This window comes from Thalia democratica, chromosome 9 (genome assembly GCF_965202585.1).
Source record: "Thalia democratica chromosome 9, ktThaDemo2.hap1.1, whole genome shotgun sequence".
In the NCBI taxonomy this organism is placed as follows: Eukaryota; Metazoa; Chordata; class Thaliacea; order Salpida; family Salpidae; genus Thalia; species Thalia democratica.
Genome location: NC_139173.1, coordinates 34,823,576 through 34,837,881, shown reverse-complemented (window position 1 = coordinate 34,837,881; position 14,306 = coordinate 34,823,576). Strand labels below are relative to the sequence as shown.

Genomic DNA, 14,306 nt, shown 5'->3' with positions numbered 1-14,306 from the left:
TAAAACGTTTATTTCCACAAACCATTTCAAGTAAATATGCACATTACGTCAAAAATAAAAGGTTTATTTCCAGGGTAGCTTTAAACGCATTAGTTCACCAAATATTATAAATCCACTATAACAAAATGATACAATACGCTTTAAATAAATCTCTAAATCAAACGAAACAAGAATGTTTCTTGACAACTTTAATAAAACAAGTTATTACGTTGCGTCAAAAGTAAAAGGTTCACTTGTTTCCAATGTAACTAGAATAGTCTGTCTTAACAAGTACTATATAAAACACAATACAGTACACTACCGCTTAAGTACGCAAATTGAACCCGACCAAAAATTGCGTACTTAGCACGATAGTGCGTACTTTTTGATGACATAGTATAATATGAAATTTAGTTGTTTGTTTTCTTTTTTACAACTAGCCACCAAATAATTAAGTCAAATAAACAAGTCTTTTTATTTTATATAACATTTAACACATAATTCTAATTTGCAAAATGATTTATTTTAACCATAAAAAGCTTCTACATAATTAATAAATACATTTAATATAAAAAGTCAATGTCAGTCTAGTATAACATCCTTTACTTTGTCTTTCTGGATAAGTGCGTACTTAAGGCGTGATGCGTACCAAAAAAAGTGCGTACTTAAGCGGTAGTATACTGTACATAACAAAATGATGCAATATGCTAAAAATAAATCTCAAACAAAACAACACTGTTTCATGACAAATTTTAACTAAAAAGTTGTATTTGACAGGTGAAACCACATTATGACGTAACAACAGCTGAATAACCTCATTCAGTGAGAGTTCTGAACATTAGCAGCAACTACCAATTTGTAGTAATAATCTAAATATAAATGTATGAAAGTACGAGTTTAAATAAGGAAGGTCTGTTTAATGCTGAGAGCAAAGTTAAAATAAAGAATCAAATGTTCTTAAAACAAAATCACAATTTATAAATAAATTTGCTGAGAGCAAAGTAAAAAACCATGAGCTAAGTTTACTAATAAAAAAATAAAACAAGAATTTATAGGTCAGTATGTTAGTAATACTCTGAAATAAATATACAAAAGTTTTTTTTTTATCATTCAAAAATTAAACCTGTATCGAACAAGCTTACTATTAATGACTATATTACGTTAAAACTTTTTTTAAATTCAATCAACTAAATTTTAAATTTATCTTAAAAGCCTTCGATCATTTTCAACTACAATAGCTATAACGTCATTATAAAATACACTAATATATGATGTAAGTATAACGAAACTTTATAAGAAAAGCATTATGTTTAGCATGATGCTTTACTTATTTTTAGCACACATTAGTACTTAAAAATCTAATGCTTTTTATTGGTTTTTAAATATTTTAGAACTAATTGAACATGAGAAATTAATAATTAATAATTAAAATATCCTTAAAGTTACTTAGTTTTAACAACACGTATTGTATAAAACATGCAAAAAAATTATTTTAAAACAAGATGAAACTGTAATTAATGTTTAAATTTTTAATTGTAAAATAATAATTAGTTTTACGAAAAATATAAATATACAAATAATACACGTTCTAAAAGTTTATTATGAAATAATAACGTGAAAATTACAGGCAGATACAATTTTTTGTATTCGTTATGAATGTTAATTAAAATTCTCATAAAATACTTTAACTATTCAATTTTTTTTTAATTAAACGTAAAAACACTAATTAGTATCTAGATAACAAAACTAAACGTAATTTATTTAAGCATAGTTTTATGTACGAATGGGAAGAAAAATATTATAAAATAGGGAAAACAATTAATTTCTAATTATGTGAATAGAAAATAATTTGATCTGTTTAAATATAGTCGAATAAGTTATCATTTAAAAAGAAAAAAAACTTGTTTATTATGTGTTTCATTTTAACTATTTTAACACAACTTTTTTTTTTGTTTTTATGCTAAAAAATGTATAGAATATATCTTTTATAAATCAGTTGGACATTATGTATTATCTTACAGTTTAAATTGTAAACATTTTCTTAAAAATAATTGACTAAAACAACGTTTTAATATAACTATAAGTTTGTGTACATATATCAATTGCATATTACGTTAATTTCAGTAAATCGTTATATTTTGGCTAATAACATTTTAAATACATAAAATGTTTACTTTTTAAACATAAGTAAATTTTAAAATATTGTTAAGATTAAAATTATCAACATAAATTTAAACCAGTGTAAGCTACGTTGTTCAATACAAAACACATAAAACAAAAAGCAATTTAAGGTTAATAAAAAAACACAGTTATTCATTAATCTATAAAAGCTTACAAAGTCTTATAAGTGCATATATAAAAAAAATTTGAAAGTTTTAAAACATGCATATAGGTTAAGCATAAAGTTATACAAAAAAAACAAAGAACAATTCTTAACGAAAAAAAAATTGATATAACAACTAATATACTAAATTATTGAAATTTAAGCAATATTGAAACGGACTTTTAAGCTGAAATAAATAAAAACAATTAAAAAATATGTATACAAAATAACGTAATAAAATTACTAAAGTTAAATAAAAACCACATACAGAACAATATTACCTGAAAAGTTTATAAAAAGCTAAGAGATTAAAGTTTGTACTAGTAAAATAATTTGATTGACTTGTAATTTGTTTTAATTTAAACAAAATTCTTTGCATTTGAAATTATTAATTTTGTATTTAAAACAAATTCTAGTAAAACTCAAACCTTTGTCAACAGTTAATTAAATTGTAGTTATCTTTTAAGTATTTTTAACAACTTCATAGATTGACAGCTTTAATAAATGATTTAACTATTTATAATTTAATCATAAACACTTATATCTAGTTAGTTGCACCAACACTAAATGTCAACTAAATTAAAAGATTACTTTAAACCTTTCGTAATATGAACGCTTATTTAAAATAACTACAACTATTCTTTTTATTGAATATTTTCATTTATTTAGTTAAACATTTAATAAAAGTATAATAAAAAAATATACCATTTTTTTTATCAAAAAGTTTTTATTTATATCTTCATGTACGCTTAAATTAACTCAAAACAAATATGAAAAGATTTTGCTAAATTTGTCCTATAAAAACATTTAAAGCACTCTTCACTTAGTTTATTTAATGAACTAATATTTTTACAATACTAACATCTTTGTCTAAAATACAAAAACACCACAACTAGAAAAAGTATTAAAACATGTTAAAAATTTTTGTTCAAATTGAAATTTTCATAAAAACAATCATAAAAGGTTTTTGCAGTATACAAAAAGTCGCAATTAAGACCAATTAACCTTTGAAATTAAGATAATTATTAAACAAACTTCCTTTTATACTCACTAATTGGTTGCACCATGAAAACTTAAATTAATAAGTGCATTTCTGAACTAAAATAAATAAGAACTACTGCTCCAACGAAAGTTGTGAAGTTTTGTAAAAACTGTTTGTTAAATCAATGCATAAATTTCACTAAAAAAACAAACAAGTTATATCTGAAGTCATTAAACGTTACAAACCAACACATTTTAACACAAAAATGAGACACAACTTCCAGTTTTTAAAATTACAAAGCTATAATTGTAATTTCGACTTAAAATATTCGCAAAAAGATTTTTTTGTAAAATTCCGGCCAATTTAAGTGACATATTGCTAAGACTGCCGCAAATATTCATTTAATCAGCAATTATTTAATTTAAAGTCGCATTGGACAATTCTGTGCAATTTACGAAAAAAAAACTGACAATTTTCAGAATCGAAGCGTTTTTATAATACGAATTTCCAATAAGATAAAGCATAAATAGTTTAACTATTTAAATTTAACTCTATAATTGACTTTTAAGTGGTTAATATGTCATTATTTTTGTGATTTGTTTGAAGTTCTATTTTTATGTTTTACCTGAAAACAAAGGTTAATGTATTAAGTGTTTCTAAAAATATAATTTCAGCAAATTTTTATCTTTTTATTGTCAAAAAGCATAAAATATTTAAATAAGCCAATGTTTTATATCCTGATTTTTTTTCACTTCAATATCAAAAAAAACCTATAACTTTTTTTTAATGTTTTTATAACAAGAAGATTTATAATAAGCAAAAACGTATTTCACTTTGTTTTATTGACAAAACTGATTTAAACTATTTTGAGTTTGATAAATTTTGTTTAATAGTTATTTTGGTCAATGAGTAATTTTTTTTTTCCAAACTGAACTTGTAATAAAGTTCAGTAGTTTATTTTAAAAGATTACAATTGCTTTCTTAAAAACTTACTTAATTATTTTAAAAAGAATTAAAAAAGTATAAATTTAAGTCATTATTTCAAAAACTTTGACTTTTTCAATTTTTTTAATGCTAAAGCATATTGTAAAACTAAAACTTTTCTATGTTTTTATTACAACTAGATTTCTAGCATGCACGTAGGTTACTTTGTTTAATTGACAAAGTAAAAAAACAAAACACTTCTTTTTAGTTAAATTTTGAATGTTTCACTTGATAGCTAGTTTGGTTAAGGATATATAACTATTTTTTAAGTTTTGTCCTAAAGCTTAATTATTTATCTTTTTCAAGTTTTTAAGCAGTGTTTTAAAAACTTGACTTACTGAATTTATAAGGAACTAACTTGTTAATTTAGCTTTTAACCGAAATTTAATAAATTAAATACACTCAAATTAAACCAAAAACTAAAATATATACCTCTATAAAACAGTCAAATCCAATATTTAGTACTAAAAAGAATCCCAAATTAAATACAAATAGTTTTTATTAACCATTCAACTTAAAATTCAAAACTTACAATAAAAGTTATCCACTAAAGAAGTGACTGCAGATAAATAATCATGATAATAAAATTAAAAGCTTTTCAATAATTTCAGTATGCTACAAACTAGCTACGGCGTTTCTCTAACCTAATAATTTTTATCATTTTAATAACTCAATCTTTTTATTATTAGTTTCACAACAAAAGAACAGAAACAATCAAAACTTTTCAAAACAATCGACTTGATTGGCCACCTTGATAACTTTCATGCTTAAAAATACTTCTAAAGTACCAAACTTATATTGAAAAACTTAAGTCGCATCGACTGTTTAAGTTATTTTAATTACTTTAAAAACTAATAAGACCAAATTTAATTATACTTATTAGAAATTTACTGATCATACTCATTGTCTATAATAATTAATTATTATCGTATTTATTGATTTGTTCAAAGTTATAAAAACATATAATTTATATTGATACCAACAAAGTCATCAACTATCTTTAGATTCACAAAATTTTCTTCAACTAGAAATTGTTTATGACTTCACAAAACTACGAATGGGGGGGTCTTGATTGACTCTGACAACTTTTTATATTTACATGATTTTAAAACCAACTATGACGTCACAAACCTACGAATTCGGGTGTGCCGTGCAAGTTGCGGTAATCCTGCCCCGGCTTGATCCTCTGCGCCAACCCGAAATCTATCAGCTGGATTTTCATTTCGGGGGAAGTCCGGTCCAGCAGCATAATGTTCTCTGGCTGCAAAATTAAATTTTAAATATATTTAGTAAAATAACTTTCATCATATATAAACAAACAAATTATTTAATATTAAAATTATTAATATTTAATTTATGTTATACAATATTATTATAATATTATATAATAATTATTATAACAATATAATTTTTATTAAATTTTAATTAAAAATATTAAGTAAAACAACTTTCATCATATATAAACAAACAAGTTATATAATACTAACAACTTTGTACCAATATTTAATTTATGTTGAAATATTTTCTAAAAAGCAAAAGCTCTATCCTAGTTTTCTTTTTTAATTTGGGGGAAGTCCGGTCCAAAAGCATTATTAGATTTCCGACAAAAAATTATAGAATAACATTATGATAGTTATACAGTTTAAATAATGCATAATACTGACATCTTTGTATTAATAAAACAAATTGTTGAAGTCATTTGTATAAAGCATGGTGCTCTAAGCGAGGGAAAAAAATAAATATGCTTCCAAAAAATTTGTTTTAAAGTTAATTTGTGACTTAATAGTATGTTAAGAAAAATAATAAATAGTAATAATGATTTACTGTAGCAAAGTATCTGCTACAAGGTTTTACATACACTAATAATTTTGTGGTAATTTATAATACTTTTTATAACTGTTTATAACTTTTATGTACAAACTATAAAACTCAGTAGTATTATTTTTAACTCACTAAAAGATGTTAAAACATCACTTGGTTAATAAAACTTATTGAGAAGACAACTGTAATATATACAGTGGTAACAATATAAAACTCATAGTAAAACTTTACCAAAGTTGTTGTAAAGTTTCAACCAAAACGGTTGTTCTTATTTTTAGGAAATTTTGTGTCATTACAAAGTGAGCTAATAATCTAATTTAACAAAGTTATTAGCAAAACTACTTGGTACTAAAACAAAAAAGCATATCATTATGATAGTTTTTTTCAAAAAACGAAACTTGAAAACTAAATACCAGAGCTTTACCTGGAGAGATGCTATTTATGAGCAATTACGTAATTGAAAATATTAAACAAAAACAATTAGTAATTAGTATAGCTCGTTCTACTTGGTTGCTGACAAATTATGTTTATCATATAAATATTTACCCATAAATCACTTGCAGACATTAACATTGAAAAGACTCTGTCTTGATAACAGCTAAAAATATTTTTCTTTAACATTTAGTTGTAATAAATCTTAAATTGAGAAAACAATGATTGGCAAGTTTTTAAATCGAAATAAAAAAATTTTCCTGTCAACAAGTTAACCCGCCATAAACAAAACAAAAAATTAACATTTTTATTCAAGCTAAGCAAACTTTAAGGTTGAAATGAGCAATTCCTCTATCATGTAAATAAACCAAAAAAATAAAATAATAATTTATATAAATAAACAAACTTTCAGATCAACATGTGCAATCCCTCTATCGTGCAAATGATCATAAAAAATTTTTCAATAAACAAAACAAACTTTCAGATCAAAATGAGCGATCCCTCTATCGTGTAAATAGTCCATGGCGCTCAAAATCTGCCTGATGAATATCCTTGCCTCGTCTTCCCTGAGAAACTCCTTCTCTGACAAATAATCGAACAATTCGCCTCCCGCTACCCTGATAATAATTGATAATTTTTGTTTTATTTATTATTAATATTATTTAATTAGTTATCTGATAAACAACCGAAACTGTAAGTTGCTACTAAAATAATTAAAAACTAGTTTTCTGACTAAAACATAACTAAGGTTTATAAAACTGTTTATGATCAACATGTTTAAAAAGTTTAAAATTAAATAAAGTATACTACCGCTTAAGTACGCACTTTTTTTGGTACGCATCACGCCTTAAGTACGCACTTATCCAGAAAGACAAAGTAAAGGATGTTATACTAGAACTTCAAGAAATTCCAGTTATTTTGCTTAAATTTTCAATCATCAAGTTTTTCCAGATTATTTTATGTTTTCAGGTAGAATGGCCAACCTGCTGAGTTAGCCTGATACTTTCACAACTTTTAGACTAGGGTGAGTAATCCTGAGTAGGCCAAGTGGCCTGAGATTGAGACAGTCCTGTTATCAAATGTTAACACACTAAATACTTATGTAGTGGTTGCAGAAAAGTAAAAAGAATAATGATATTTGAGCTGTAATGCTATAAAAAAAATAAATCTAGATGACAAAGTTAAAAAAAATCTACATATACAAAATAGTTAAGTCATAATTTAATTTAAATGCACATACATTGATGTTTTGAAAATGTTTGGTAAACACAAAGTAGTTTGGTTCTTTCCCTCTAACAAAACAAAACGTAGCTTAATATTTTTTTTAAATCATTCACTGACATTGACTTTCTATATTAAATGTATGTATTAATTATGTAGAAGCTTTTTATAGAAAAAATAAATCATATTAAAATCTATTAAAAAAATTTGCCAACTAGAATTATGTTTTAAATGTTATTTAAAATAAATGACTTGTTATTTGGCTTAATTATTTGTTGGCTAGTTGTAAGAAAGAAAACAAACAACTAAATTTCATATTATACTATATCGTCAAAAAGTACGCACTACCCGTGCTAAGTACGCACTTTTTGGTCGGGTTCAATTTGCGTACTTAAGCGGTAGTGTACTGTAATGTTATTTTTACAATCTGATACACTCTAATTAAATTAACATTTGAAATACTTTAACTATTTTTTGTCTATTTTCAAAACAATAATGTAATATAGTGTTAAATTTGTATATAATAACACATGATTTGTAATAATCAAACTAAAATTTGTAGTATTAGTAAAATTTCTTGTCTACTTTGAAAATTATTTAAATTTTACTTTTTCAAATTATATTTTTAGTCAAACTCACATTTGTAAGATTAGTACAACTTCTTATTTACTATAAAAAAAAATTAACAACTTATTATTTTCATTATATTTTTAATCAAACTAACATTTGTAATACTATACGACTTCTTGTTAACTTTAAAAGAAAAATTACATTTTATTATTATTAACTATACTTAAATTAAACTCACATTTGTAATATAAGTACAACTTCTTGTTTACTTTCAAAGACTTCATGTAGGGATATTATGTTGGGGTGTTCGATTGACTTTAAAATTTCTACCTCCCTTTCTATATCTTCCCTTGTAACCTAAAATTAAAATAATAATCATAATAATATGCATTTAATTTTTTTCTTAAACACTATTTTAATTTTAATTTAATAAAGTTTTGCTAATAGTTCGTAAACTTGCAATAGTTTATATAAAGAAAAGTAAAAATTATATTTTTATTTAATTGGTTTTGGTCGTTGTATATTGGGTGTTAAATAATTTTAAATACAAAATCAGTATTAATAATTTAGTTGTTCAATTGATATCAAAAAAAAAATTGTATTGTTGTTTAATATAAAAAAATATAACTTTTTTCATAAAGAAATAAAAATAATTCATTTTAATAACTTAGTGCAATTTTAAGATATACATGATTTTTATCATACTTGATAAAATGTATAAATAATTACAAGAAAAAATCTAAGACTTGAACAAAAAAAAATCGAGACCTATTTTATTTAAAACATTAACAGTTTTTAATTAGGTGTATTTTTAAAAATAACATATGATATAAAACTTAAAAATTTACACAGTTTTTAATTCATTAAAAAAAAAAACATTTTACAAAATACTTCTACAAATTAAAAAGTGTTTTAAATTACTCTGTGTTAAAAATGTTTTCAAAGTATGAGACTTATTAATCATTTAAAAGCTAACTAAAACTATTAATACTATAGTTCTGTGCAAATTTGAAGTTTTAAATAAAACATATTCGATCTTTTAGGTAAATAAATTTAAAATTGCAGTAAGTTTTCGCTAAACAAAGGAAATTATTTCCCTTTTTCAAGTAAGTTATTCAAGTTTTAAAAGTAATTTAGTAAGTAAAACTTAAACTTTTATATTCATAAAGGAAAATACTTAAAATATGTTTAAAACTTTTAAACAACGGTGTAACAAGCTTAATGCATTCAAAAAGTGTTTTTTTTTTACAATCGATAACTTTATATAAAATAAAATTTCACAGACACAGGTAACAGGGTTGCCAAATGTTTTTGGTAAATTTTTCCAAGTTTTCAAAATGTCCTCCAGGTTTCTAAAAGTACACACTTTTGGGTCTACTTTAGTTTTAAGTTAAGTTTAAGGTAAAAAATCGGTTTTTCCAGGTTTTTTAGCCTAAATTGTCAAATTCCAGATTATTTCAGGTTTTCAGCAAGCCTGCAAGTAATTAAAAAAAAAACATTTATTTGTAGTTATTTTTTAAAATTAGATATTTTAAGTAAAAGTTTTAGATAAAAATATAAGGAGATACATTTATCAGCTTCAGTAAATTTTGAGCAGAAGCTCAAGTTGTTATGCTGAGAAAGATTTAAATCTAATAAATTAAATATCATTTTTAAATAATAAAATGTGCGTCAGAAGCAAAGAATCTGTGAAACGAAAACCACAGTTTACAAACAGAATAAACAAGCATCGAAAAAAACATATGCACTGGTTGACACTGGTAAGAGTTGCATAAAAAAAATTAAATTTGTCTAAAAAAAATAAATCATCTAAATAACTTTAAATTTGCATTCAAAATTTCTTTGCACTGGTTTGACATAGTTGCACAAAAATGTTTCAACTTTTTGTAAACTATTTTTTTTTGTTTTTTTAAAGCAAGTTTTATGGTCGGCAAACTTTTAAATGTTCAAATTAATATGGTTTCAAAACATTCTATTAGTACTTTAAAAATGTTATAAACAATAAGTTTTGTTTTTACAGATACAAAAAACTATATATATATATTTTTTAATAAAATATTTTAAACACGAAAAAAAATCTTTTAAATGCTAAAAAACAAACTTTAACTGAAGCATTTTTAAATGTTGGTAGGGTCATTTAAAAATTTGTACAAAAAATTATTTGTATAACTTATACTTTATTATTTGAAACAACGAAAAAGAAAGCGTTAAAAGCAGAAAGCGTTTTTGGAAGCTTCAAACTAAAAAACATACTTACTCCCAGGTCGTCCTAAATAGAAAGAATTCATTTTATTAAAAGAAGAAAGAGAAATAGTAATTACAAAAACACAAACCTAATGAAACACTACAAAACTAAAAAGAAGAATTATTAATTTGCATAAAAAAGAGCCTTAAACAAAAATTATAAAAGTAAAGTAAATAGGTAAGAAATGATAAGATAGAAAAACTTTCTAGTTTTTCAAATTCCTATTTACTAATATACTTTAAATAAATAACGAAGGTAAAAAAATCTTTCTAGGTATGATTTACATATTTTGCCGTTAGCTTTAGTATTCACAGCCTGAAAAAATTCGAGCCTAGGGTAAAAAATAAACCAAGCCTTCTGAACCTTCGATTACAGAAAGTTTTCTGAAAAAAAGGTATGCAAAAAAGCATATAAGCTGGTCATGTAAAAAGAAACAAAACAAGCTTTTAATTAGTCATTAAGTTGCTACTACGCTGCTGTGGTATGGGAGAATTACTTATTATGTAGTAAAACTTATTCATAAAAAACTTATTTTAATTGATTTGAAAATTTCTTTTTTGCACTTAAATATCTTATGTATGATACATTGCAAAAGGCGTAAAAAACTTAAATAAAAAAATATACGTTAGCCTACAATACAAAAATTATTGTTTTGATATGAGAATTAATAAAATATAATTTGTCTACTGAAAAATAAAAATGATAACTTTCTACCTAAATTGTATTTAATAACATCTTTTGGCTTAAAAAAAACTTGGTTCAAATAAAAAAGAAATATTTTAATGCTAAAAATAATTTAAACTTATACACTCCGCAAAAAATAGTTTTAATAAATTAAAAAAAAAAATAGAAATGAGAAAGCTGAAAAATATACATAACAAATAGTAAAGGCTTTATTTCAAAAATTTCTTTTAATTTATAGGTATGGCTATAAAAAAAAATAATAATTACTGCCTAATGAGCCATTTTAAAAATTAGAGTTGAAATAATTTTTTGTTAAACTATTCAAATACAGATCAGTATTTTTTTCTTATCATTTAATTTTTTTTTAATTATTCACAGACATATCAGTAACTTATTTTATCAATACATAAATTGAATTATAGTAAAAAAAACAAAATGAACAATGTGAAAAAATTCTAATTTATCACCATTAATATTAACTTTAAAAATATACAATTGCAGCCTAATGTACCTTTTCAAAACTATCTAAAAAACACTTAAAAAAAAAAACTTTTTCTAAACACATCAGTAACTTTTTTTTATCAATATCTAAATAACAAATCAAGCACCAACCCCCCTCCTGCTTGCTTTTGCTCTTTTCTTCTTGATGTATTTGGCCGCGTAAACGTCGCCCGTTGATTTCTCAACGCATTTGCGCACGACAGCAAACTGACCACTGAGAAAAAAAAAGTTTTTTTTTATTTGACTTTTTTTTACAGGGTTGCCACTTGTTTTTTCAAAATTTTTTCCAGGTTTTTCAAATTTCTTCCAGGTTTTTAAAAGTACACATTTTTGGGTCTATTTTTAGTGTGAAGTTAAATTTAGGGTAAGAAACTGTGTTCAATATTATAAAAAGATTGAAAAGGTACTGTGCAGCTACTTAAAATGTATTTTTTAATAAAAAAATTTTGATGATGACAAAATTTATTATCTATATGATAAATTTTTTGAGTCAAACCAAAATTTTGCTACTGAACATGTTAAAATTCTTAAAAATTCCAGGTTTTTTGTTCAAAGTTCCAGGTTTTTCCAGTATTTAAAAAAAAAATTTTTAATTCCAGGTTTTTTTTTGCCTAAATAGTCGAATTCCAGGTTTTTTCAGGATTCCAGGTAAAGTGACAACCCTGTTTTTAGGTAAAATAGTATTAACATTAGAAATTTCACTTAAAGTTTTTATTTTTAAGCATGATATTGATTAAACAGTGAATAAGTACTTTTTTTATGGTGAAATCAAAATAACACTTTTAACTATTTATTGTTATGCATAAAGCATTGTGAAAGTTTTTTTATTTATTTATAAGTTCTAGCTTTTGTACAAAACTTATAATTTTTGAAGATAAATAGTTTAAAATATTTTAAAGTTTGGGCAATTTAGTTTTTGTTGAGTTTAAAAAAACTATAGTTTTCATGAAAGATTTTTATGCATAAGTATACCAGTAATTTTTTTATTATTATTTAAATTCATATTTTTGTATTATTATTATTTTTAATTTCCTACTGATTTTATTGATTCGGCATAACAATTTTAATAAAAAGTATTTAGTCTCACTAATTAAACTTGGTTTTACCAACTTTTCTTAAGTGTACTAAAGCAAGTAGTTAAAAGGGGTAATGTTTTTAATTTAAAAATTTAAATATTAAAGCATTAGTGTACAATCTGTGTTAAAAAAATAATAATACAAATTGTCTACAAATTGACTGTTTTAAAATATTTGAAATTTAAATAACAAACAATTTTTTGATTATTGTATTCAGCCTAAAAAATGTTTTTTTTTTACTTGATCATATTTTACAAAGATTTTTTTTGTAAAGTAACCCATGTGCTTATTAAATTAAATAAAACACTCTTTATAGTAAATAAAAAACTGATTATTATCTAAAGTTTACAACCTCTTTTTTTAAACATCAATTTAGTGCATGTTTTTATATTTTAAATCATTTCTAAACTTACAATGTATACTTATTTTAGTTGTGATGCTAATAATAACTACAAAATTAAAAACTAATTTACCTTCCAATTTCTTCTGTGACCTCATAATAGTCTTCAACATTGTCCTGTTTGAACTCGCACATCTTTTTTTTAATTTGTTTGTTTGCTGTGTAACTTAAAATAAAATTCTGTAAAACATGCGAAACATTTATGAGCTAATGTTATACTCTCAGTAAAAAAAAATACATGAGCACAAAAAAAAAATTTTAATTAGACTAATTTATAGGTAGGTATAAGCACAAATTATCAGATGATACTGATAAAAACTTATTTTTGGTCTACATAATTTAATAACTTTTCAGTTAAATCTTCTAATTAGTTTAAAATTTTTATTTAGCTCAGTTTACTGTTTAAATTTAAAAGAGCAAGCATTTTTTAATGTTACAGTAGTCTGCTTACAAATAGTACAAGTTTCTTTATGACTAACTTAGAAAGGTATTAGAATATTTTTAACATAAGCTTATAACTACTTATAACATATTTAGTATTAATATTTTAACTTATACTTAAACAAAACCAGTCATAAGTAATTTTTTTTTCTAATTAAGCAAAAAAACACTTTACATTAATATTTTATCTTCTCGAAAGTATTTCAGGATCTCGAAACAAGCACATGAGTTATTTCAATGCAAAAAGTTGTAAAAAAAATATAACTTGGTTTTAATATACTTGGTTTATATAAAATTAAATTAGACTTTTGATGACACAGAGCAACATAAACTGCTTTAAACTTACATTTTCTATAAAATTCCTTTACTTTAACTTTGTTTTAATTCCTGTAAAAAACTGCTATATAACTTATATTTGATGTGCTCCTACAACATCATGTATTGATTTTTATTTTATAATTACGATTCAACCCTGGCTCTACAGAAAGCAAGTTACTATTTCTCCATCATTTACAGGGTTGCCACTCTTTGAGTTGAAACATCCAGCCTGAGTGACCAAAACTGTCCTAAGTTGGACCAAACTAATATATGTCTGCCTGAAATTAAAAAAATTAAATAAAAAAATCCAAAATAAATTTATTACTGTT

General features: G+C 23.5%; 1 protein-coding gene across 3 annotated transcripts in view; it reads right to left on the bottom strand.

Moving 5' to 3' along the window:
- LOC145844061 (uncharacterized) overlaps positions 1–13,394 on the bottom strand; it is a 39,322-nt gene extending 25,928 nt beyond the window's left edge. For 2 of the 3 annotated variants that reach the window (XM_082951397.1, XM_082951399.1), the window contains exons 1-6: positions 13,292–13,394; positions 11,854–11,956; positions 10,570–10,581; positions 8,551–8,669; positions 7,000–7,138; positions 5,400–5,529 (exon numbers count right to left, since the gene is read on the bottom strand). In XM_082951397.1, the coding sequence (XP_082807523.1) occupies positions 5,400–5,529; positions 7,000–7,138; positions 8,551–8,669; positions 10,570–10,581; positions 11,854–11,956; positions 13,292–13,353 (565 nt within the window). In that variant the 5' untranslated portion in view covers positions 13,354–13,394. The remainder of the gene's footprint in view (positions 1–5,399; positions 5,530–6,999; positions 7,139–8,550; positions 8,670–10,569; positions 10,582–11,853; positions 11,957–13,291) is intronic. The other variant, XM_082951398.1, reaches the window with a different exon arrangement.
- Between the last annotated feature and the right edge of the window lie 912 nt (positions 13,395–14,306).